At 38.5% G+C, this 23,895-nt stretch overlaps 3 protein-coding genes across 6 annotated transcripts; 1 reads left to right on the top strand and 2 right to left on the bottom strand.

Annotated features, from left to right (window-relative positions):
- Positions 1-516: 516 nt before the first annotated feature.
- Positions 517-1,517, bottom strand: LOC112455812 (ATP-binding cassette sub-family B member 10, mitochondrial-like). 3 transcript variants are annotated; one of them, XM_025017997.1, is made up of 3 exons: positions 1,435-1,517; positions 912-1,281; positions 517-826 (listed from the first exon to the last, which is right to left on the bottom strand). In XM_025017997.1, the coding sequence occupies exons 2-3, from the start codon at positions 1,033-1,035 to the stop codon at positions 669-671; spliced, it is 282 nt and encodes a 93-aa protein (XP_024873765.1). In that variant the 5' UTR covers positions 1,036-1,281; positions 1,435-1,517; the 3' UTR covers positions 517-668. The 3 variants fall into 3 exon arrangements, with proteins under 3 accessions (XP_024873765.1, XP_024873767.1, XP_024873764.1); XM_025017999.1 differs by having other exon boundaries at positions 517-823; positions 1,349-1,507; XM_025017996.1 differs by having other exon boundaries at positions 1,349-1,498.
- An 877-nt stretch (positions 1,518-2,394) lies between these two features.
- On the top strand, positions 2,395-16,250 carry LOC112455809 (clustered mitochondria protein homolog). Of its 2 annotated transcripts, none has more exons than XM_025017994.1 (17): positions 2,395-2,814; positions 8,989-9,266; positions 9,586-10,008; positions 10,459-10,825; positions 10,979-11,115; positions 11,377-11,657; positions 11,724-11,850; positions 12,181-12,355; positions 12,436-12,638; positions 12,755-12,896; positions 13,153-13,358; positions 13,484-13,690; positions 13,775-13,873; positions 14,082-14,426; positions 14,695-14,967; positions 15,176-15,301; positions 15,489-16,250. In XM_025017994.1, the coding sequence occupies exons 1-17, from the start codon at positions 2,712-2,714 to the stop codon at positions 16,140-16,142; spliced, it is 4,146 nt and encodes a 1,381-aa protein (XP_024873762.1). In that variant the 5' UTR covers positions 2,395-2,711; the 3' UTR covers positions 16,143-16,250. The 2 variants fall into 2 exon arrangements, with proteins under 2 accessions (XP_024873762.1, XP_024873761.1); XM_025017993.1 differs by having other exon boundaries at positions 12,755-12,911.
- Positions 16,251-17,915: 1,665 nt separating this feature from the next.
- Positions 17,916-20,926, bottom strand: LOC112455811 (U6 small nuclear RNA (adenine-(43)-N(6))-methyltransferase-like). The gene is made up of 6 exons (XM_025017995.1): positions 20,593-20,926; positions 20,028-20,244; positions 19,607-19,747; positions 19,136-19,496; positions 18,777-18,972; positions 17,916-18,663 (listed from the first exon to the last, which is right to left on the bottom strand). The coding sequence occupies exons 1-6, from the start codon at positions 20,695-20,697 to the stop codon at positions 18,154-18,156; spliced, it is 1,530 nt and encodes a 509-aa protein (XP_024873763.1). The 5' UTR covers positions 20,698-20,926; the 3' UTR covers positions 17,916-18,153.
- Between the last annotated feature and the right edge of the window lie 2,969 nt (positions 20,927-23,895).

Here is a 23,895-nt window from a genome sequence, read left to right as displayed (position 1 = left end):
GTGACTTTTGCGTGACATCGGTGTACGGCAGTGTCGAGATCAAGATCCCTACTCCGAGTCAAATACGCCGGTGATCTTTGAGCTTTGCCCTCTTCCCCCCATTCGAGGAGTATAATCATTTATACTCTCGCGTCTAAAACTTGTTTTCGTAATTAATTATTAATTAAATTTATAATAATATATTATCTTAGTATTATGTTAGCCTTTTTTTCAACAACGTTATTTCAAAATATATTTTTATCTTCTACTGTAATTCATTTTCTACTTTGTTCTAGATTTTTATATTAGCATCACATTACTTTTAATGTCATTATTTTCTCTTATTTTCTATGCCTGCGCACAAATTGAGTTGTATTAAATATATTTATTCAAAATTGTGTTATAATTAATGCTTATATACCTGATATGGCGTTTAATTAACAAAGAAGCCAGTATAGTCTAGAATAACAAATATGTAGATAGTAACAAATAAGATAGCAGTAATAAATTTGCGAAGAGTGAATCAGTGACAATAACTCAGTTAATCAGATTTATTTTTATTACAAGTAATCATTACAATATATATCACTGATTAAGAATACGTTTTACAGCGAATAGTATCACAACACGAAATATACAGAGAAAGTGCGGACGAGCGTTCATTTACAGCGCCGAGAAAGAAATCAATCTCACACACCTTTATGAACCAAATTACTTTTATTAATCGATATTATGCTAGCGACGGCGACATAAAACATCATGGACATTCCTGTAATGGCCATAATAGCAGAGCGCAAATCATCTGATACATTGGACGTGACAGCGGAGCTAATAAGTTGTGTATCTTCTGGAAAAAAAGGATAATGAAATCAAAATGATAGATTTCGATGCCTTAATGATGCGTTATATCTGATTAAAAGCGTGAAACGTACCGCTCAATCTCCCGACTAGTTCTCCCGTACTTTCTCTGTCAAACATTGCCGTTTCCTGTTGAAGGATAGCGGCGTACGCCTGTTTCCTAAGGGACTGCGTGATTTTGTGTTCCGCCGTCGACATTAGACAAACTCTGCCAAAGTTGCTCACACCGCCTATGAGAAATATCACAAAGAGAGCAAGCGGGGGCGGCCAGCAAAAGTAAAGTCTTCAATTCCGAGCGTCTCTTCGCCTTAACCGCATGTACTACGGGCATAGATGCGTCGGACCGGATAGCGTTGGTCGTATAGTGTCTCAGTCCGATGAACACGCGGCCCTTCCTCGAGAATCTGACAATCCTGCTTGTGTCGGCCTTCGATTCGGGTTAACCTAAACACAAAACAGTGTCACTCAGGATTTCATTGGAACATCATCGTGACTACGCATATGTACATACGATCGAATAGCTTTGCGGGAAACTGTCCAAATTCTCCTGAGTATTCTGTTGTGTATTAGATCGCAATAATTCCTAATTGCACGCACCTCGTATGTAAATACTCCGTTTCTTCTCTTTTCTCTACTGCTCTAGTGCCACTAGTGCACTTTCTACACTCAATATGGCACCTAAACCTAAGAAGGAGGGCTCGACCCACACGTACGTTACGATGGAACTGTCAGAGTGTGCGATCCGCTTAAACAATGTTCAAAAGATTGTTAAGCGTATCAAAAACGGCGGATCGTCTGTGATTGGTCGCAGAGTCGATACGCCCGATACGCGCGTATCTCGATACGCGCCATGGGACGGCACCCTGAGGCTGGTTTCACATGGGGCGTAAGATGCGTATGCGTAACTTGCGTCAGCCAATCAAATCGTCTCAGTATTTAATCGTATCATACGCGTATAGTAGCTGAGATGATTTGATTGGCTCACGCAAGTTACGCATACGCATCTTACGCCCCATGTGAAACCAGCCTGAGTGGCATAAGCGGCATGAGTGTGACGATGCATGAACATGTGCCAATATTACAACACCAAAAATGTTTTACTTCTAGACGTTGGCTACTCTGTTTACACAATTCGACACGAGTGACGTCATTACCCGAATCCCCCCAGGCAATTGAGCACACCATGTAATTCTTACACCATGCTTCTGCATTCTGCTTATGGCTCCTGCAATTTTATGTGCTTCCACTTTAAGCATAAGAAAACTGATTGGTCTATTTCCTTATGCACATGTGTATGGACCAATCAATTTTCTTATGCTTACGCATTATGCGTTATGCAGAAGTGTGTGCTCCCACTTTAATTGCCGATCAAGTGAACCGGAGCTAAGCGGAGCGGGATGCGTTTCTAGGGACTTTATTATTTATTAGCGCACGCAAAAAAAGCACCAGGGGCGCACGGACTAATCGCGTGCCGCCGCGACGGACCAATCGCGGGCCGCGCCGCAGGCTGTACCCCGTTCGAAACGCACGTGCAAGCCGTGGGATTCGCGCGCGCCGGAGTCACAGCATATACTGTGCAGTGTGCCGGAGTAGTGTGCCGCCCCGTTGAAAAGTCGGACGTCGTCGTCGCTCTCCGTCCCGGACGAACGATTCAAAAGGGTGTGCGTGCGCGTGACCGTAAATCGCAACGAGGAGAGCGAGTAAAGGACGAACGGACGGAGAGAGAGCGTGCTTCGCGCGAGCGGAGAAAGGCAGCCGGAGGAAATAGAAAACCGCGTCGTCACGGTACACCCTGACGTCGTCGTCGTCGTCTTTATCGTTCCCGTTTTTTTCTTCGTTCTTCGTAGTCCGATCCGAGTGGCCTAGTCGCGGAAATGGCAGTCGGCGCACAGATCGACACGTCCGAGCGGGAGACCGGCAGCGCGAAGATACCCCTGCTGAACGGCGATCAGGTGCACGATGCCACGAAGGTGACCGGTCAGTACCGATGCTCGCGCGCCCACCCACGAGGGTGCCGCGCTCCGTTTCTTTAAGGTTAATCCGCCGCGCTCCGACGATCCGCGAGCCGCAAGCGTTATGTAATCCCTCGACGGGGACAACACCGTCCTCGTCTCGTAATTCCCGACGAGGACGGCGGCTCACGCGGCTCGTCGGAACCGTTTTGCTTCGTCGTTCAGATCATCGAGCGCGAGGCAAGCCGGCCTCAATCGAGCGAGGAGAGAGATAGAGAGGGAGCGAGATAGAGCGTGAGGCGCGTTATGTAACTCTACGAATTGCGCGAATCTCGGCATTCTCGGCACACGGGGTCATGTGAGCCGCGGTATAGCACGAGGAGGGACGCCGGCGGAGGGGGGAGGCCTAGCAGAAGACGCGCCGCGGCGCCAATGGACGAATTTTCTTACCGACCTCCCTTCCGGCCGGCGAAAGCAAAGCATCTTCTTCTCGAGCTGAATGTTGAGTGAATTGTATCCGCATTTCTTCCCTTTCCTCTTTACCACGTCACAGCTGCGTCACGCCGAGACGGTCCGTCCTTCGTACCTGTGGAAATACTGGGAATCGCCAATCGCCGCCAAACTCGCTCTCAAAGATAAGAGATTCTTCCGGACGGTCGAGTCGCATCGAGACCTTTCTCGAGAGAGTCATGGAGAGTCGCGGAGGTATTCGAAAAAACCGAGACACCAAGCATGTCTAAAATCGGGACAGAAGATATCTTGAAGACATCTTTTTGAGACGTCTTATGTCTTGATTTTAAAGTAGCAGAATTACCGACATCTTTTTATTAGAAGATATCTTTGAATTGACTTTACAGAATTGCAAAATTCTTTTACACAATTAAAGTACACACAAAAATCTAGAGTACGACAATCGATTTTGTATAAAAAACGAAAAGAAATTAAAAATTTGGGCACATAGAGCTGTCACCTGACGACAATATTTGCTTGATATAAAAATACTGCAGTTTATCATACATACAAAATGAAATTGAACTTTAGGGACAGCATGTATCGTGCAGTTAGAACTAAAATTAAGACATTTTATGATGTAATGTCTAAAAAGACGTCTTACGTCCCCATTTTGGACATGGTGCTATTTGTCTGGGAAGTTACCGAGAGCGAGGAACTTGTGGTCTCTTAGATCGAGCCGCTTCTCGCGGGGTACTCAGATACCCGAGAACTTGCCGATGTACTTGCGAACGGAACTACACGAGATTACAGTGCAAGGTTCTGTCTTTCTCATGCGACAAAGTCGCAATTGAGAAATTTGAAAAACCGCCTTAGATATACATTCCTATCTAGATATCCATTAAATATCTGTTGGATGTTATGCTCTGTGTTGTGGGCGGCGTTTACCTGCCAAACTCCAAAACACTGGCGAAGGACGCTTCGAGCACGTGTCGGGAATTTCGGCATTTCGGATAAAGATGCGACCTGTCGGGATTCCCCAAAATTCGGTAGCAACTCGGAATGAGAACTCACGAAGCTCGGCCGATCCATGACGAATTCTCCAAGCGAGCATCTCGATTCGGTTCTAAAGGGATGCCAATGATCCGTCTGTAGATCGTCACTCACGACCCTCACGACGATAACGAGGACACACGCGCCACAAACGTAATCGCATTTACGTAATACATCTCCAGCTGTGCTCGGGACGAAAACATCGATCGGAAGTATCGATTCTGCGTGAACGCCGGTCCTCCGCGGGTACCGTTACTTACAAGTCTCGAATTTTAAAGCGAAACGAACAGCATGACGTAATATTTAGGATTAGGATGCATGTTGCACAATGCACGATATGATTGTGAACGCTGGATTGAGATCGGATATATATTAATGTATCGATTTTAGCGATATGTACGACGAATTTCCATACATAATCAATATACATAGTATAATATACTATAACATAAGATAAACGACCGGGGGTGATGCAACACCGATGCTCAGAATGACGTCAATATATGATGCAATGTATTCGTGATTAGAACGAATGTTGACATTTTCAAGACCAGAAATATATTTCGAATGATTTGCAAGATTTATCTTTGAGACGGCGACAATGCGGCGACTATTGATGTACAATCATAATGAAATTATCCAGACGCCTATTTTAGATAATCTTCTGGGGTTGATTTGCCTTTGAATTTGCCATTTGGATAATCTTCTTTTCGATTTTGTGAGAGATAAAATAATTTTCTCAATTGTTTTGTTAGGGTTTGCTCTCTTTGCTCAACCGACACAAGTGGAAAAAGTATAGGGAGAGAAGCAATGGAACACGTGTTCCTCTTTCAAAGATCAGCGTTGATTGATGGGAGGGTTTGAAGGATGTAACTCACCGACGAATACTTTTCAGGACACACTTTTCCTTCTCGGACGTGGAACGGATGAATGGCACGTGTGTGCTTGAAAAAATTTGAAATTCATAAAATTATCAAAAAACAATTGTCCTCGGATTAGAAAAAGGAATTGTTCTAAGCGTCAAGTAACAATATTTTTAGTCCGTGGCGAGACGTCAGTTTGTACGAACGTTTAACTACTCTAACAATTCTAAGAGTGGCATCAGAAAACCCAGAAACTTGACCAGACGCGGCGTGAGAGCCATGTGTAACCGCTCGTGTATTTGCAGGTTTAATTAGAAGCTAGGAGGGAAGAGAGTCTCGTGTTAACGATCCGTCTCTTGTGCACGTGTATCAAGGGAACAATGCCCATGCGGAGTCGCCGAGGGTACCGGTATCGATAGCCGGGGTTATCGGCGCCGGCTGTTATATTGTGCCGCCCGAGTTCTGCACGTCAGACAAACATCCCTCGATGATAATCGAGTCGGGCTTCGGGCTACTAACTGGCGCAATTGCAGCTAACGCTGACGCTCGTACTTTCACCTTTGAGCTTGCGTGTTTAAATCGATCCTCCTCACGTGTCTCCGGCGCATCGTGAACTCGCATAACTCCCGTACAGTAAACCCGTCGCTTGGACGCTATATTTAGCAGTAAATGGTATAGCTATCTACCCCATATATCTATCTTCAAGTTTATATATTCACGTCCGCCTTTTCAATTTCTTGACATAGATTCTGTTTGTTTGAGTAGACGTCTGCAAAATTGCGAGGTCTTACAGATTACTTCTAGATATTTGTATTCTTTGGGATTGATCTTCGCAAAAATAGGCATAATTTAAAATTTGCTCCTTAAATTAAATAAATCTTTTATTACCTATTTAAAAAATTTATTTTATTTCTTAATTTATAATATAAATCTTTACATCTTTAATATCGGATATCTGTAACATTAAATTTTTTAACCCTTTTTTTTATTATGGTAATATAAATCTGTTCGCGAGTTATATTTTTTACGTTTCCAAATTGTATTTCAAGTTCTCTCATGAAAAAGTATTTGATGATTTTCGATACATGGTGTGCTTAAGAAATTCAAAAGAAAGTTATTAGGAGATTGAATTGGAAGACTGTATGAAAATACATATAGAATTATATTGAAAAACGTGACTAATCGATCATTTTCTCACCAGGGTCAACTGACGACGATACCGCATCACGATTCCGTCATGGGGATCGCGCCGGTGAATTAAATTAAATGGCGAGAAGAAAAGCACGCGGCAATTCGCGAGTATTGATGGTCATCTGGTCGTGAGAGGGTTTTATGAATGATATTTTAAAGCCACGCGCGAATTTCGCATTGCCGTATGAATGAGACTGATGCGATGGTATTTATCACGCTCCGCTTGAGAGACAAATGGATGAATAATATCGATCGTTTGTTCGCGATAATTATTAGCAGCGATGTCCTAATAACGTCACCGCATACATTCTATTTATCTGCCTCTTATTACGAGTGAGTCGTGAATATTGTTATCATCTGTTTAGCCGCTTAAGTGCAGCCTCTTTTTAGTGGATTTTATTTCGAAACTTAGACAGCTAATAATAGATATCCGTATAATAACCGAAATAATTAAGTTATAAAACGTATGCAACAATTGGTGAGTTCTTCGAAATTCAATAACTTTAAATATTAGTTTTTAGTTGAACCGTTCGACTGAAGCTAATTTTTTTTCTTATTCTTTTTTATTCTCTATAACGCTATATATTTAAGATAAAGATTTTTAAATGGCATCTTTTAAGCATTCATTAAAAATATCAAGTTCAAATATAACACGTTTTTACGATATTTTACTATCATTATGTTATTTCTAAATATACTTATCGATAATATTCGTTGTAATCTTCGTGGTCCTTCTCCACATAGATCCTTCCCACCATTTATCACGCATTTTATGATAAAATGTCTTATCTCTGCATCACGTTAACATACCGCGTTGTAACAGGAGTACAATGCTTCTACACAGAACGACGATGGAACCGTACACGATAACACGGTGATAAGACAGCAAAGTAGGCGATAAGCGCTAATAAAAAGAATGAGAAGGAAGAGTTGTATACGAAGTGTCTCAAACCGTAAAATTCCGTTATCTAATTGTCAAGGATGAGTTTTCATTTATTACATAGAAGATATGATTGTAACATCTCTTACTTAATTCAATTTACCTCGTGATTCAAGTATCCTCATGCGTAAAGAATCACTTAAGAGAAAAAAATTTAATATATACGGATTATTTACTTAAATTATAGAATTTGTTTTTGTCTTGTCGACTTTTTCTAAACTCATGGTTTATGTGATTCTCGGCACTTGAATTGTGGGACAGGTCTCTTATCAGTAGCCGCGACTCGACTGCTGTCGTTGACGATTACTCGAAGTCGACGATACTTACGAAACTTGACATGGCGTCCTTGATGGCGGAAAATTGCGATCATTTGTATAAAACTATGTGTTAATTGCGCGGTTAAACATTTTTACGAACTGTTAAAATCGGAATGCCAAGCATCCGATTCGACCATTATAAAAACAAAACTTCTTGTTATTAATTATAATAAGAATGTATATTAGCGTTTTTGACTGAAAAAGATGCATCTATATGAATTTAATTTTATAGAAACTAATATAATTAATGATTTTGTTCGTTTTAATAACAACGATTAAAGCGATTAAGAAAGAAAGAGAAGGATGCAATAAGAAAGAGATAAGATAAAAACCCCACGTATAAAATGATTTATATTAATAGATATTAGTTTAGTAAGAATTGGTACTGTTAGATTTTAACAAATAATATAATAAGAGATTAAATTAAATAGAGATTCCAGGGAATGTGTGTGAGAAACACTAAATCGACAAGACTAAATGTTGTTATGACAAAAGATAACGTAATTATTATTGCTGCTAACGATTCAAGAGGCATTCTCTTGACATAGATCGTTGCTGGCACTCCGAAGCCGATGCGTATTGCAAACACGTGCCCCAATATAAATAGTACGGTGCGTACTATTTACTTTGCCGCTTATTTATAAGCGCACCGGTGAATGCGAGTGGTGAGGGAGTGCGTCTGAGAGTGCATCGGAAAGTGCGCCTGACAACGTGAAACTACTTTGACTCGAAGATATATTTATATCTTGTAAATGCGTCGTGTTCCTTTCAGTGTCAGGGCGAGAGCAAGTCATTGTATTCTGTGATTTCTTCTCTTCTGATTCAATTAATTTTTTTTATTTATCTCGTCACTTAGGACTGTTTCGTCTAATCTGAATTCGTATAATGAAATGTATTAAATAGAGATCCGGATATAATGTCAAATCTCCCCAAGTTATTCTGTAAATAAAACTTATTTTCAAAGAAATTTGAAAGTTTAGATGAATTTGAGTTTAGTTACTTTTGATTATTTGTGTATTAATAACTCCTAAAACCGTAAAAATTTAAACAATTACATACACCAATAAATTTAATGGAAAAATTTTGATAAAATAATTGAAAGAAAAAACGGACTCTCTCAGAGTCATTCGTGTCCTTAAACCAATAAACCGCAATTGTTGATTATTTGTCGGTCTTTATTGATTTGGAAAAAATTCACACAGAAATATTATTAAAGATGAATACTCTGTTATGGCATTAAGCCCCTTTAGTTGATTTATTAAAAGTATAGGATCTCTTTTTAGTATTTATTTTTTACATAAAATACATCTCTTAATTATATAATACTAAAAAGTCTATGAGATAATTCGTGGGACCATTCCTTACATATGATGGATTATTCGTAGAAGTGAGCAAGGAGGCAAATGAAAATGGAAGCACAAGCACGGCCACGGAGAACGTTGTGGAAAAGGGGGAAGTTGAAGCGACGAAGGAAGGTGAAAAGGAGAAGAATGAAGACAATAAAAACAGTGATAAGAACGAGAAGGACGGCACTGACAAGGAGAAGGATGCCTCGAATGAGCAAGAAGTTGTTTTCATTCAGGACATGGGCTTCACTGTCAAGATTGTCAGTCCCGGTTCTGAACCCTTTGACATTCAGGTGTCCAGTATGGAGCTCGTACAGGTAACCGTTCATCTTTCGAATAATAAAAGTGTCATGTGTACACTGCCTAAAAACATACTGTTTCAATTAATTATATTATTAGGTTACTTAATGAACTGTCTTTATCAACACTTTAAACTTAATTTTACTTTCTAACTTTTTCTTTTTAATGGCATATCCCTTTTTGTTTATTAAAACTTTGTGTTCATTGCTTTGTGTCATATTTATTATATTATGTCATGTTTATGTTAAGTTTATGGCAAGATTTCTGTAAAGTATTTCGATGAAATCAACGCCTAAACTAATATCTCTACTATTTACTGATGTCTTTTCTTTGCAGGAAATTCATCAGTTACTTATGGACCGCGAAGACACGTGTCACCGCACGTGCTTTTCACTGCAGCTGGATGGCAACACGTTGGACAACTTCGCCGAACTGAAGAATATCGAGGGCCTGAAGGACGGCTCGATCATCAAAGTGGTGGAGGAGCCGTACACGATGCGGGAGGCGCGCATACATGTGCGACACGTACGCGATCTGCTGAAGTCTGTGGATCCCGCGGACGCTTACAACGGCGTCGAGTGCAGCAGCCTGTCGTTTCTCAATGTTGTCACGAACGGTGATATCCTAGAGAAGAAGAAGACCCGGGCGGATTCGGTCGATTGCACGCCACCCGATTACATTATACCCGGTTGTAGAGATAGGCCCCTGTTGCCTCTCCAACCACAGGCGAAGGAGCAAAAGTGCCCGCCGTGTCTCAAGGTACATAATTTTTGAAGTCATTTGATAATTTAATCGGGAGTTGGAAAAGAATAAAATAAGAAAAGATATGTTACATATTGAATTGACATGATGAAAATACTGTATTATTGATATTTTTTCTAACCTTCTCTAAAAGGCTAAGAAAGATCAAACTCTTGAAAAGTTCTTTAGTTTGGATGCAAATTTTCTATTTCGGAAAGTAGATATTAGAAAATCTTTTCATAAATCTAAAGAATACAGCTTAGATAAATTTATTTAAAAAACGTAAAGAGATTATGTATATTTATCTTAATTTTATTCGAAATAATGAAAATTAATCGCTTCGAAGAAAAATTGCTCAAAGATGATTAAGTATTCTTTTTATTTTTTAAAAAATTTAAAATTAGATTCTACCTTTACCAAGAAAGAAAAAGACAAAAGGTTTCTAAATTTCTTTTGTATTTTCCCTAGGTCCTAACAACGTCAGGATGGAATCCACCACCTGGCCACAGAAAACTTCACGGCGATCTGATATACTTACACGTGGTCACATTGGAGGACAAGCAATATTATTTGACCGCGTGCGCCAGAGGTTTCTTTGTCAACCAGTCAACCAAAGAAGTGTTTAATCCTAAACCAGCTACACCTAGCCATTTATGTCACAGTTTGATCGAGCTGTTGAATCAGCTCAGTCCAACCTTTAAACGAGGATTTGCTTCTATGCAACGGCGCAGGACTCAGAGGCATCCCTTCGAACGAGTGGCCACACCTTATCAGCTGTATGCCTGGAGCGCACCGCAAATCGAACACACCATTGATGCAATTCGCGCGGAAGACAGTAAGTTCTGGAAGTAGTAGAGAAACTTCTCTAACCGAAGTCTACTTTATTTACCTGTGTTACATTTGGCTTTAATCACTCGAAAGTGCTAATGGATTAATACCGCTTGCGAAAATTGTTATAGAAATTTAATTTAATTAATCTTCTTCTTAGCCTTTTCCTCTAAGTTGGGATACGAGGAACACATCCCGGGACAAACACGCGATTGGAACGAGGAACTGCAAACTACGAGGGAATTACCGCGTAAAAACCTTCCCGAAAGATTGCTACGAGAGCGTGCCATTTTTAAGGTTTGCCGTTAACCCTTTTTCTTGATATAATAATATACAATACAATGTCTCCAAACTAGTAGTACAGAGAAAATTGTGCTCTTTATCTTTTATTTTTTCGTGGGAAATTATTCCTTTTTTAATTATGTTTATAAATGTACAATAATAATTTTAAAATTGGAATAATATTATATAATAGTGAAAATAAGTGTCACTTTTTAATAGTTTTAATAATGAGTTTTTAAATAATTTCTAATAATTAATTATTTTTGCATTGTTTAGGTCCACAGTGACTTCGTGGCGGCCGCGACTCGCGGAGCGGTGGCGGTTATCGATGGCAACGTGATGGCGATCAATCCTGGCGAGGAAGCTAAAATGCAGATGTTCATCTGGAACAACATCTTCTTCTCGCTCGGCTTCGACGTGCGCGATCATTATAAGGAGTTGGGCGGTGACGCTGCGGCCTTTGTTGCGCCTCGCAATGATCTGCAAGGTGTCCGAGTATATGCGGCTGTGGACTTGCCCGGTCTCTATACTCTCGGCACTGTCGTCATCGATTATAGGTGTGTTTCCTGGGTTTTTATTAGTGTGTTTCTTAATTAATAATCTGTTCTATGTGAATTTTCTAGAGGCTACCGCGTCACCGCGCAATCTATCATACCAGGTATACTGGAACGCGAGCAAGAACAATCGGTAGTCTATGGGTCGATCGACTTCGGGAAGACGGTTCTCACGCATCCAAAGTATCTTGAATTGGTAAATAAACAAAATACATAACTAAAATTTGCATAACAATAATAAAATTATTGAGAAAAATATTGAAAAGGAGATAAAAATAGTAAATTAATGGTTTTCCTTTTACAATGTAAAAGCTGAAGGAATTGATTAATCAGTTATTACAGTTTTTTAGTTTCAATTAATCTTACTTTTACATTTTTCTTTCGTTTAATTTCTTCAATAAATTTTCTTCAGTTTAATTAGTTTTTTTTACTAAGGAAAAGAGTTAATGGTTTTACTGTCATTATAATTATCGTAGTATCATCTAATGTGTCTTATTACTCAAATATTTTTAATACTCGCGTTCAGTTAAACAAAGCTGGGCAGCAGTTGAAAATTCTTCCTCATAAAGTGATCAACGACGCAGGCGAGGAAATCGAACTTTGTAGCAGTGTGGAATGCAAGGGTATCATTGGTAACGATTCGCGGCATTATGTGCTTGATTTGTTGAGGACCTTCCCACCCGATGTAAATTTTCTGAAACGTGAGTCGAATAGTACTAATTCTACTATAATGTGAAAAAGAAGCTGTTTTATTCATTTGGAAAACATTCTTCTCGTTCAGTTGAAGGTGTGGAACTGAGCAAAGAAGCACGAGCCTTAGGTTTCCCAGTGGAACACAAGCACAGACTGGCCTGTCTGCGGCAGGAACTCATAGACTCGTTTGTCGAGGCCAGGTACGTTCAATTTATCAAGCACGCGGCCGTTCATCTTCAACAGCTTACATCAGTTAGAAGATCTCAAAAGGAAAAAGAGACGACTGTAAAGGTACATGTAAACAGATATTTTTCTATATTATATTTCATATTTTATTACATTTATTCCTCAAATGCGAATAACTTGAGATAGTATGTGTACAAGATAATACAGACCAATAATTTTAGGAAGATAAGAAGGAGGACAAAAAGGAAGATTCGACTGCTATTGTAACAGTGGACAGTAACAAGGAAGACTGCGCTCAATCTCTAATAGAGGCTGATGAGGCTAAGAAGATTGTTGAGAGCATCACTGACTCAATCACAGGCGGTGAGAAACAAGAACGTGCGTGTTATCTTTTCATGCATCCATTGACCATATAGGATCATATATGTGAAGAAATAGCCTTCAAAATTTTACCAATTATCAGAATTTATTAGAATTATCAGGATTTGATTAACATTGAGAGAGGAAAATTGTTAGGAAAAAAGAAGAAAGAATTGAACAGAATAAATTATAAAGAAATATATTGTTATAAGGCCGAGAGAGAACTAGTTTTGTAACAAGGTTTATTTCTGGGTGATAGTGGAGGAAAGCACGAGAGAGATAGTACGAAGAGCGGCGACGGCGGTGGGTAGTCTGCGAGAAGCCGAGTTCGACGTGAGATTCAATCCGGACGTGTTCTCGCCCGGCGTCAAGCATCCAGATCCTAATGGTCCCGATCTGAAGAAGCAGAAGCAGTTGGTGAAGGACGCCGCGGACTTCTTGCTCACTGTGCAACTGCCGACATTTGTAAGTTCGTCGTAAAATTTAGCAGCACAAGTTTTTAGTATTTCTGCAGTTAGATGCAAAATGTGGATTGTTTCTGAATGTACTTACAATTGTATTTTTTTTTCTCAAAAAAATCTTTGTTCCAGATTCGAGAGTGTCTGGATCATACAGCGGCCGCGATGGACGGTAGCACGTTAGTGGAGGCTCTCCATGGTAGAGGCATTAATATTCGCTATCTCGGTAAATTGGCGGCTATGTTAGCAGCGGTACCACAGTTGCAGTATCTCAACCGCATTGCTGTATCTGAGCTGATCCTCCGATCGGCCAAACACATTTTTACCTCTTACATGCAGGTACAATATTTAGTTGTGCAAGATAAAATTATGCATGTTTAATAAATATGCAAGAGACAATTGTGTAAATGTGTCATTTTATAGGGTACGGAACTGATGAGTCTATCCGCGGCCGTCAGCCACTTTCTGAATTGCTTGCTGTCGTCGGCACAGATTATACACCCGCAACAAAATCTAGAAGAGGTACGATTAATTGTAGCACATTTATAATTCATGCATAATTATTAATTAATTAATTAACGGTCAAGTTAAGTAACGATTAAGAGGATTGAGATTTTGTTAATTGCAAGTCAATAATAAAAACAGTGAAGAACAACAAATAGTTACTAAAAAGATTATACTTCGTGTAATTAAATTTCAGTAGCTAAATTTAAACAATTTTTTATTTCAGCTTCAGAGCAAAACTGCCAAACGCCGCAATAAACGCAAGGGGAGGAACAACGGGCCACTGCAGTCGGAAGTAGAGTGGGCATCGTTGACGCCTAAATCATTATGGCAGCAAATTAAGGGTGACTTAAAGGCTTATTATGACTGGGAAACACCAAGCCCGGAATCTGTGGAAGCCACGATAGAACACTTCCATTTACAAAAAATTTCACTGTTGCGCGGCTTCTGCGTCAAGACCGGTATTCAGATACTACTACGCGAATACAACTTCGAAAACAAGAACCGTGCGACGTTCTTCGAAGAAGACATATTGAACATCTTCCCCGTCGTCAAACATATCAATCCTAGAGTAAGTAGTCGATCTTAAATGCATACAAACAAGATTAATTAACTGATTGCTAATCAAAAATTTAAAAGTAAATTTGTGAAGCAATAATTCATTAAATTAAGGAAAACTATAAATTTTAAATCTTAAAAGAGTACATTTTTTACTCAAATTAATATTTAAGGAATTTAAAAAATTCTTAAATTTATAAAAATCTAACGAATAATTTTCGTTTAAGGTAAAATTGCGTGTGACAATAAAAAGCCAAGTAATTTCAACTTAACTTCTTTAGGCTAGCGACGCATATAACTTTTACACCACCGGCCAAAGCAAGATCCAACAAGGATATTTAAAGGACGGATATGAACTAATCAGCGAAGCGCTGAATCTTCTGAATAATGTCTATGGTGCTATGCATCCCGAAATTGCCCAGTGTCTAAGAATGTTAGCAAGATTGAACTACATAATGGGTGACCATGCGGAGGCACTCGCCACTCAGCAGAAGGCTGTGCTCATGTCGGAGAGGGTTAATGGTATTGATCATCCATACACCATAACAGAATATGTAAGTTATATCACAATCCTCCTAAAATAAATAAGAGTTGTTAAAATGATAACAGTGCAAAGTAAAAAAAATAATTCTACGCATCATAGACCTATACACTGTGTGAATTATATTACTGATATATACAGAAAATATACAAAGGACAATATAAATTATGTAATATTCTTTACAGTGTAATAATGAATAATGTATTGTTTTTTGTTTGCAGATACATCTCGCCTTATATTCTTTTGCCAACGGGCAAGTATCCGTATCATTAAGATTACTGTACAGAGCACGTTATCTAGCATTATTAGTCTGCGGTGAAGATCACCCGGAAGTGGCTTTACTCGACGTAAGTCTAATCAGAAATTCCTCGTATAAAAATTACAAAGTACGGGTTATTTTTATATTTTGTATATATATATAATTTTTTTATAATATAATTATAAAATAGTTTTATATATTTTTTAAGGCATCATAAATTTCCCAAAAAGTTAACATTTGAATTACAATAATAATATCATATTTGATTTTTGCAGAGTAACATCTCGCTGATTCTGCACGCGGTCGGCGAGTACGAGTTGTCGTTGCGTTTCCTGGAACACGCGTTAGCCTTGAATCTACGTTATCACGGTCCTCATTCGTTGAAGGTTGCGGTATCGTATCACTTAGTAGCACGCACGCAGTCATGCATGGGTGACTTTCGAGCGGCGCTGAACAACGAGAAGGAGACCTACGCGATTTATAAGCAGCAGCTGGGCGAGGAACACGAGAAAACGAAGGAGAGTAGCGATTGCTTACGCCACCTGACCCAGCAAGCGGTCGTGCTACAAAAGAAAATGAATGAGATTTACACGGGCAAGTCAGGCGTAAGCCTGCCACCGATTCAGGTGCAGCCGCCTAGCATGGGCTCTGTGCTGGACATGCTCAACGTTATCAATGGCATACTTTTCGTGCAAATTAGCCAGCAGGATATCGATAACTTCAAGGCAGAGATCGAAAAGCGGCAAAAGGAACAGTCGCCGGATGACGGCGAAGCCGTCCTGGCAATCACCGAAAAGAATTCCAAGAAGAACGATAAAGAAATAAAAAAAGCAACGGAAAAAGTCGAGAAGGTCGAGCAGAAGACAACAAAAGACTTGGAAGCTAGCAAAATTGGCGCCTTAGAGTCGGGCGTGGCGACGAAGAGCTGAGTCTTTCGTTTGCCGACGACGAACATTAGTAGTCTTTCCTTTCTTTTTTCTAAGCCCTAGTCCTTCGTCGTGAAAAATGACGATTTCGCGCGAGGATCGTTGTGTACGATATATAATATATATATATATATATATATATATATATATATATATATATATACTTGATACTTGCACCGTTTTTGTTATACCATTTAAACGCAATTAAGATACGAGACTCAAAAAAAGAGACGAGACACAAGATTACCGTCGTTGGTAGTGTGTTTGTGAAGGTAAAGGGAGGAATGTATCCGTCGAGGTTGAATTTGCATGCAAGATGCACATTTATATCAAATGTGTATAAAGACACAGGTGCCATGTTGCTTAAAGAGAGCAATTTTAAGTGAAGATTATATCTTCAAGTTAATTAAGGTAAAAGAGATTGTTCCCTTTTCGCCATTGCGTGAAATCAAAAAAAGCAATACCATTTCTTCACTTGCACGCACGCGATCACGCAATTTTTTAAGGCTTAAATTGTTTACCATGCAAAATGCCGGTGATACAAATACATCGACGGTGCTGGTTGTTAATTTCATCAAATTAAGTAACGTTCAAACTTGACTAAATTCGTATCAGACTCTCGAAATTAATTCCTTTTCTCTATTATTTTGTAAAGCGAATTCGCAACCCTTTCGACACACTCTTGAATGTATTAGTGCTTATTAAAGGCTGTCGTATTACACAAAACGCATGCATAAGCAGGTGAATTTACGAGACTTGAGTATGATTTTGCATGTTGCAATTTTGCAATTTATTAAAATATATATTGAATATTTCATCATATATATGTTGTGCGCAACATAGATGTGTGTACACATGCTTTAATCTGCATTAATATACATTAGCGCATGCACCCATTTATACGAATTTACTCAATAATGTTTCATTTTTTTTTCCTTTTTGTGACATTATCATATTGTGCCGTTCAGGCATATTGTCGTCACTCCATCCTAATTGCCACCGCTAAGAAAAAGAAGAAAGTATTACGATATTTACAGTTCATCCATACGAGTATAATTCGTCTTATTTCATCTTCTATTACAGCAATTCGCGAGAAAGTGCTTCCTCTTATTTTTATGGATATTCTTTTTCTTATTAACAGACGCCTGCTTAATATAAAGATATCCTAGGCATCTCTAATGCGGTATCGAGAATGACGATGATAATAGTATAAAGTAGCGAATGGTATTGTTAACCGATCATGTTTGTAATTAAGGACGCAATGGCCAAATGTTAATCGAGTCATTGTATGTCGTAGCTGAGTTCAAGTTGTGCGATTATAGTCTTAGGACCGTAAGTAAAAGAATCGATTGTTATCCCGCTGTTAATATTAATTATAATTTGTTTTACCCGCTCCACGGATCTATCCGTAGCCCGATCCGAAATCTCTCGCCGCGGTTCGGCCGAAAAGCAGTGACCGCGACACCGATAGTCGGATAGTAATCGTGTCGCGAAGTTTTTTATTATTGCAGAAAATAATGTTGATTATTCCCGTTATAGCCCTCGTAGATTTTACGAGTTTTCAGGCCTGAAGAAAACACCAGCAATTTTTCTGCAGTGATAGAAAAAAAAACCAATTAATCGACCGATCGATATAGTCGACCTCTGCCCGCCGTCTCTCTCGACGGGCTCATTTTCGCATTGCAATAATAATCGTAATAACAAATTACCGCATTGCACTCAGATAAATTGTATTATAAAGAGAGAAATAATAATCATTATGGGGGGGGGGGGGAAATTATATAAATAAAATTACAAAACTTCACATATATCATAAAATAAAAAGAACGTTACAAACTTGGTTTACATATACTATGATCCTGTAGACATACATTACTATCCTTACAGATTTTCTTCAACATGTTGCATGGAATAAATTGTTTTATATGTAACATGGCGATCTAATTTAAGAACCTTCAGAATTTTCTGCAACCTATTTATTGTACGCTGAATCCTTTCTACCGCCTGATTACGACTAGAGCAGCGACTCTTTTGTCTTCTTTTTCTTTCTCTTAAATTTTGACGGATTATCTAGAATCTTCTCCCTCACTCCCAGTTTGTTTATCAGGTACTGTCGCAGCGAATGTAACGCGTCCAAACCGCCATACCCATTTTCGAACACCATCCACATCCTGAGTATCTCGTCAGATTGTGTAATTACATCCTGAGAATCATCAAGGCTTTCAGCCTCTACCCAGAGCTTACAAACAAGCAGAGGGACGTCTTTGTCAGGTATTTCTTTATCAGAATTTTCTTCGTGCGGATTCGTCGTGACCGTCGTGACGTTCTCAGTTTTCGAAGTTTCTTCAGCGCACGTATTCGCTTCAATACACTCGCCATCTTCACCTTTCGCTCGTTTTAATACAATCTGTTGCGCTAAACGCCGCTTTCTGCGCGTATGCTCCCATGATCTTTCTCTTGCAGTTACTTGACACGCCCAGCCGTCGAAACTGTCCTCAGGAACGGGTAAATCTTGCAATTTGACCTGTTGCAGTAATAAAATTAAGTTTGCGAAATTTTTCAAAATTAACTCTCAATTACTTAACGTCACGATAATCCACAAACTTAACGTTAGAAATAAGGAAAGTGATGCGTTACGTTTAACTCTTCCGCCGTTGATCTCAAGAAGCTTATTATATCATCTACGCAAGAAAATTTATCCTCCACGGGAAACGTTATCGAAGTTTTATAATTTCTCAACGATTGCACTATGGACTTTCCGCGTTTTCTGATGACAGGTGCTGTAGTGAGATTCACAATACTTTGCGGTAGGAAGCTCCAAGCCAAACCCCATCTGTCGACAAATATACTATACAGCTTTAATAAACTCCAAAGTGATAAATAATTAGTGATATAATATAACTAAGTAGTTAATAAACTAATATCAATCTGCGTTAATATAGATGTTGTATTTAAAAAAATTATTAATGATTTATTAATTTAATACGTTTATTTACCGTGTTGTGTGCCCTTGGCAGAATTCCGTCCACGTCATATTCTTTATATCTTTTGATCTTAGCAATCGTCTTAAACTGACCAGATCGGCTTTCCTACCGATCATTGTGCTGTAGATCTTTATTCGATCTCCCACTTCAACACTCTCTTCGATCATCTTCGTCACAAAGCCCACTTCGCCACCCTCGATCTTCAGCTCGCCATCATTTCCGGTAGACGCATTTCTCGGTGGCAGAACCTTCACGATTTTTTCGAAGCCGTTGTCCTCGCTCTCGAAAAACGGCGGATTGCACATTGAGAAATCGTAAACTCTATCGGTCTGTACCACGTCCTTAAAAATTTTATCGGAGTTCACTGTAATTACTACATCAGAACATCCCATTACATGAAGAATTAAGTTTTGATTCTAAAGGTATCTATCAGCTTTTAGCTTTTCTTTCGCTTCAAGAAAAAGAGTGTTTAATAGGACCTACTTTCAATTAAATCTTGCAATTCGTTCCTCCTTACGCATTTCTGGGCATGCTCCATGCTTCTCTCATTCACTTCGGTACCAATCACTTGACATTTGTAGATTTTTGCCAGCAACAGAGCGTATATACAAACTGCTCCTGTTCCTATTTGAAACAAAATTGTTCAGAGATCTCAAATAGCAATCTAAAATGTTATATTAAGCATACATGTACATCACAAAATGAATGAATCAAATCATATAATATTATATCATTTAATTAAAGTTATCTTTACCATTGCAGTTATGATTAACATTGTAACATTCATTACTTTAAAATCATAATATGATTGCAATAATTTCATTTTTTCTATTTCTAAATTTTCTAAATTTAGAAGTTCTATCGACACTTTGGGAAAGCATTTCCAAAAGCAGTTTCTAATCACCGATGTCGATGCCCGTGACTTTGTCCATCTCTAATTTAGAATGAGTCATCAAATCTTCCATCCACAGAATATAATTCAAGCGCAGGGGAATCGCCGGATTCAGATTATCCGCCGGGATGTTCACATGTAGATCAAAATCATGCTTCAAAAGTGTCTCCGTAAGCACGTGCAGGCTCTTCCTCTCTTTGAAGTCGATCCTAACCTTTCCCACAAAGTCCTAGGTAATCAACATGGGCAAAAAGCATTCTGTTCATTTCACGTCTCATTTAAGTGCGTTACACTTACAAAAGAGGAAAATACATGACATAAGTATGCGTAAACATTTTCTACAATCTATTTGTCTATGCTTTACTGATTTTTCCCTTACTTTCCTAGATCTGAAACGCATATTATTATATTATACTTGCATTACGTTACATATTTAATATATTTATGTTATATATTCCAATAAAACATGATATTAATACAATTATATTAAATTAAGTTTCTTTCGCGTTACAAATGTAATTTATTACATACATTATTACATTGTATTGCAATTTATAAATTGTAGAGAATATAATACCATTATCGCGATTTCGCGGAACTCCGGATACATGACCGCGAGCTGCTTGTAATCCGGCGGTCGTTTATACTTGTTCCTCGGATGGATGTACTGCCGCACGCTCATCCTCACCGACCTCACCAGTCACCCCGAGTGGAAGGAACCGTCCGCTCCACGTCCGAAACGATGAATCACAATTGACGATTGATCAAAACCGACAGGACCAAGTCTGGCTCGCGTTTTTCACGAGAAATCGCACAAACCGGCTTGAAGCGCATCGTCAAGTTTGTTTACTCGCGTCAGCAGGTGCCGTGCAACGTGCAAGATGCAATGCCTGCCATCGAAAAGGTACAGCATCGAGAACGTAGACTCAGTGCGTTTTCACTCATGTCGAGATGTAGGCGACATCATATATCGGAGTCGCCGACATCGTATATCGTAGCCGCCTACGTCGTGTAAGGGCCAAAGCACATAACATGGCGTAGCGATATACGACGGTCGTAGTCCTCGACCTGACAAATCAAGATACGCCAAAGCTTGTGCGTTACTTACGTCCACGACTACGACTGTCATATGTGCTTTGGCCCTAACGTGGTAGCCTACGTCGTGTAAGATGGTCGCCGACAACGTGTAACCATGGTCGCCGATACCATGTAATCATGGTCGCCGCAGAGAGAAACCTGAGAGCGGCCATCCGGCTTTGGGGGACGTCTGTCCTAATCTGCCCTCTGAGAAAGTGGACGTCAACTACGGCGTTACGCTCGGTAACGATCAGAGAGGACTCGGGTAACGATACATGGGTTTGTATCCATGCTATGGTTCGTGTCCGAACTACTCAGATGGAGGGGATATGCTGGTCGCGCAAGCCTTTCCTCTGTCCGTGTACATACGCTAGGCCCTCGGCAAGCTTCGAGCGGGGAGAGAAGGGCAGACATCTGCTGTCTCTCTTGAGCTGTGACGTTGTCGCTTTGCACAGGCCGGCTATACTACGATGTCACGCATTTCGGGTATCGCGTCTCGTGTCTCTCGCCGAGTGCCGAGTCTCGAGTTGACAAATCGACGATACGCTATACCCGCTATACGTTACATTTGCTTGTATACAAATTTTAATTTTTATATTTATAATTAAATAAATATATATATATATACATATGTATATATATTTGAAATTTATAAATATACATATAAAGATTGCAAATATAATTAATTAAATAAATATTTATAAACATAAAAACTAAAATTCGTAAATGTAATGTATAGAAATCACCGTTCTATGCTTTTCTATCTAAAAAAGTCTTACATTAAAAACCTTTACTTTGCATAATAAATTTTAAATTTAATATTTAAATGCATACCAATAATTATATTATTAACTATATTGAGAAAAAAATGGTAGTTTATAATGTTTCTTGCACTCTTATTAAATTTATTTTACCTATGCATGTTCAAGCGGCCAAATTACGAGCGACAACAGAAGGATAATTGGATAAAAACAAAAACACTTTCTTAAATAAACAATACACATGGGTAACAGTGAGTTCTATTATAATTCTCGTATAGTTCTGAACGTGTTCTAACGTTTATTTCTAAAGAGTTCTGACGATAAGCATTATTTATTCATATTTTAAATAATTTTTATCGACCAAGAAAGACGCATTTACGGGTATGTGGGTGAGATGCTGTAGAAAATCTCGGAGTTTTGGCTTATATAAAATATTTTTCGTACTGTTCTAAGCATACTAAAACAATTTCTAAAGAGTTCCGGGCATTGGCAATGTTGTATAATTTTTAAATAAATTAATAACGCACGAAAGTAAGGAATTTATTGAGAATAGGGTCTTTCTCGAGCGATAAGAATTATTTAAAAAATGAATAAATAATGCTTATTGCCAGAATAAAATGGGACAACGTTAGAACACGTTCAGAATTACACGAGAATTATAGCAGAACTCACAGAACTGCCGAAATACGGCCAGCTTCTCACCTTATTTTCGATAAATTCCTGATTTTCGAGCGGTATTAATTTATTTAAGAATTGTACAACGTAGCTAGTGTTTGCTAAAGTTAATAAACATATATATACAACGTAGCTAGTGGCGGGAACTCTTTAGAAAATGCTTTAGTATGCTCAAAACTATACGAAAAATATTTTATATAAGCCAAAACTCCGAGATTTCGCACAGCGTCTCATCTTCTGTCATGATTACTTTTCGGTTAATATTAATTTTTTTAAATATAACACAAAGACTCTAACGCTCGGAACTCTTTAGAAAATGTTTCAATATGCTCAAAACTACTCGAAAAATATTTTACATAAACCGGAACTCCGAGATTTCAACTGGCGTCTCAACCGGTATACTCGTTGCATTGTAATTTTTTTTTAGTACCTTATAATTAATTTTTTTTCTTTTATATGGCAGAACTCTTTATAGAACTGTTATAGAACTATAGATTTTGCAAAATTTGATGAGATAAACTCTTTATAGAACTGTTATAGATAGATCTTGCAAAATCTGATGAGATACAGTGGTGGAACTTGTGTAGGACAAAATGAGACGCTGCGTGAACATAGCGTCTCAGTTTTTACTGACGCGTTTTTTGAAAGAAGCCAGAACTGAATAATTTGTGAGTTTCTGCAAAATGAGACGATAGTTTCACACACACGTTAGGAAGAGAATGTATAAGGAATTATTAACGGAGATATTTTAATTTAAAAGATCATTAAAATATATATTTTTCAGGAATGTTTTATAGAGAAACGAAGAAAGTGAATAACGTTAAACTTTGCATGTTTTTTTCACTTTATTTTAAAAATTTATTTTTATTTTTTAAGTAACAAAAATGCTCTTTTTTCTGTTATATCCTGGTCACTATAAATGACAGACGATGTAAATAATTCTAGCTGTTTTAGGTATCTGAAACGCAAGAAGCTAAAATTTTCTTATTCTGCAGGAGAAGTGTGGCTATCGTCTGAACTAGAACTAAATCAATATTTCCATTTTGAGCGGCTTTTTTATTTAAAATATTAATTTTTTTCAAAATTTTATTAGTATTTTATTTAAAAAAAATGTTTATTCTAGTTCAGACGATAGCCCATATCACTTATTCTGAATAAGAAAATTTTTGGTTTTTACGTTTCTGATACCTACCCAGATAGCACAGCTGATCTTTATGAATTCAAAAAGATCTGAATCTGATCATATACTTCTTCTGAATAAGAAAATTTTAGCTTTTTGCGTTTCAGATACCTAGAACAGCTAGAATTATTTACACCGTCTGTCATTTATGGTGACCAGGATATAACAGAAAAGAAGAGCATTTTTG

The sequence above is a fragment of the Temnothorax curvispinosus genome, unplaced genomic scaffold, assembly GCF_003070985.1.
Source record: "Temnothorax curvispinosus isolate PA1 unplaced genomic scaffold, ASM307098v1 QBEX01006365.1, whole genome shotgun sequence".
Classification (NCBI taxonomy): domain Eukaryota; kingdom Metazoa; phylum Arthropoda; class Insecta; order Hymenoptera; family Formicidae; genus Temnothorax; species Temnothorax curvispinosus.
Note: the sequence above shows the minus strand (reverse complement) of the source record. Positions and strands in the feature narration are given on the sequence as shown.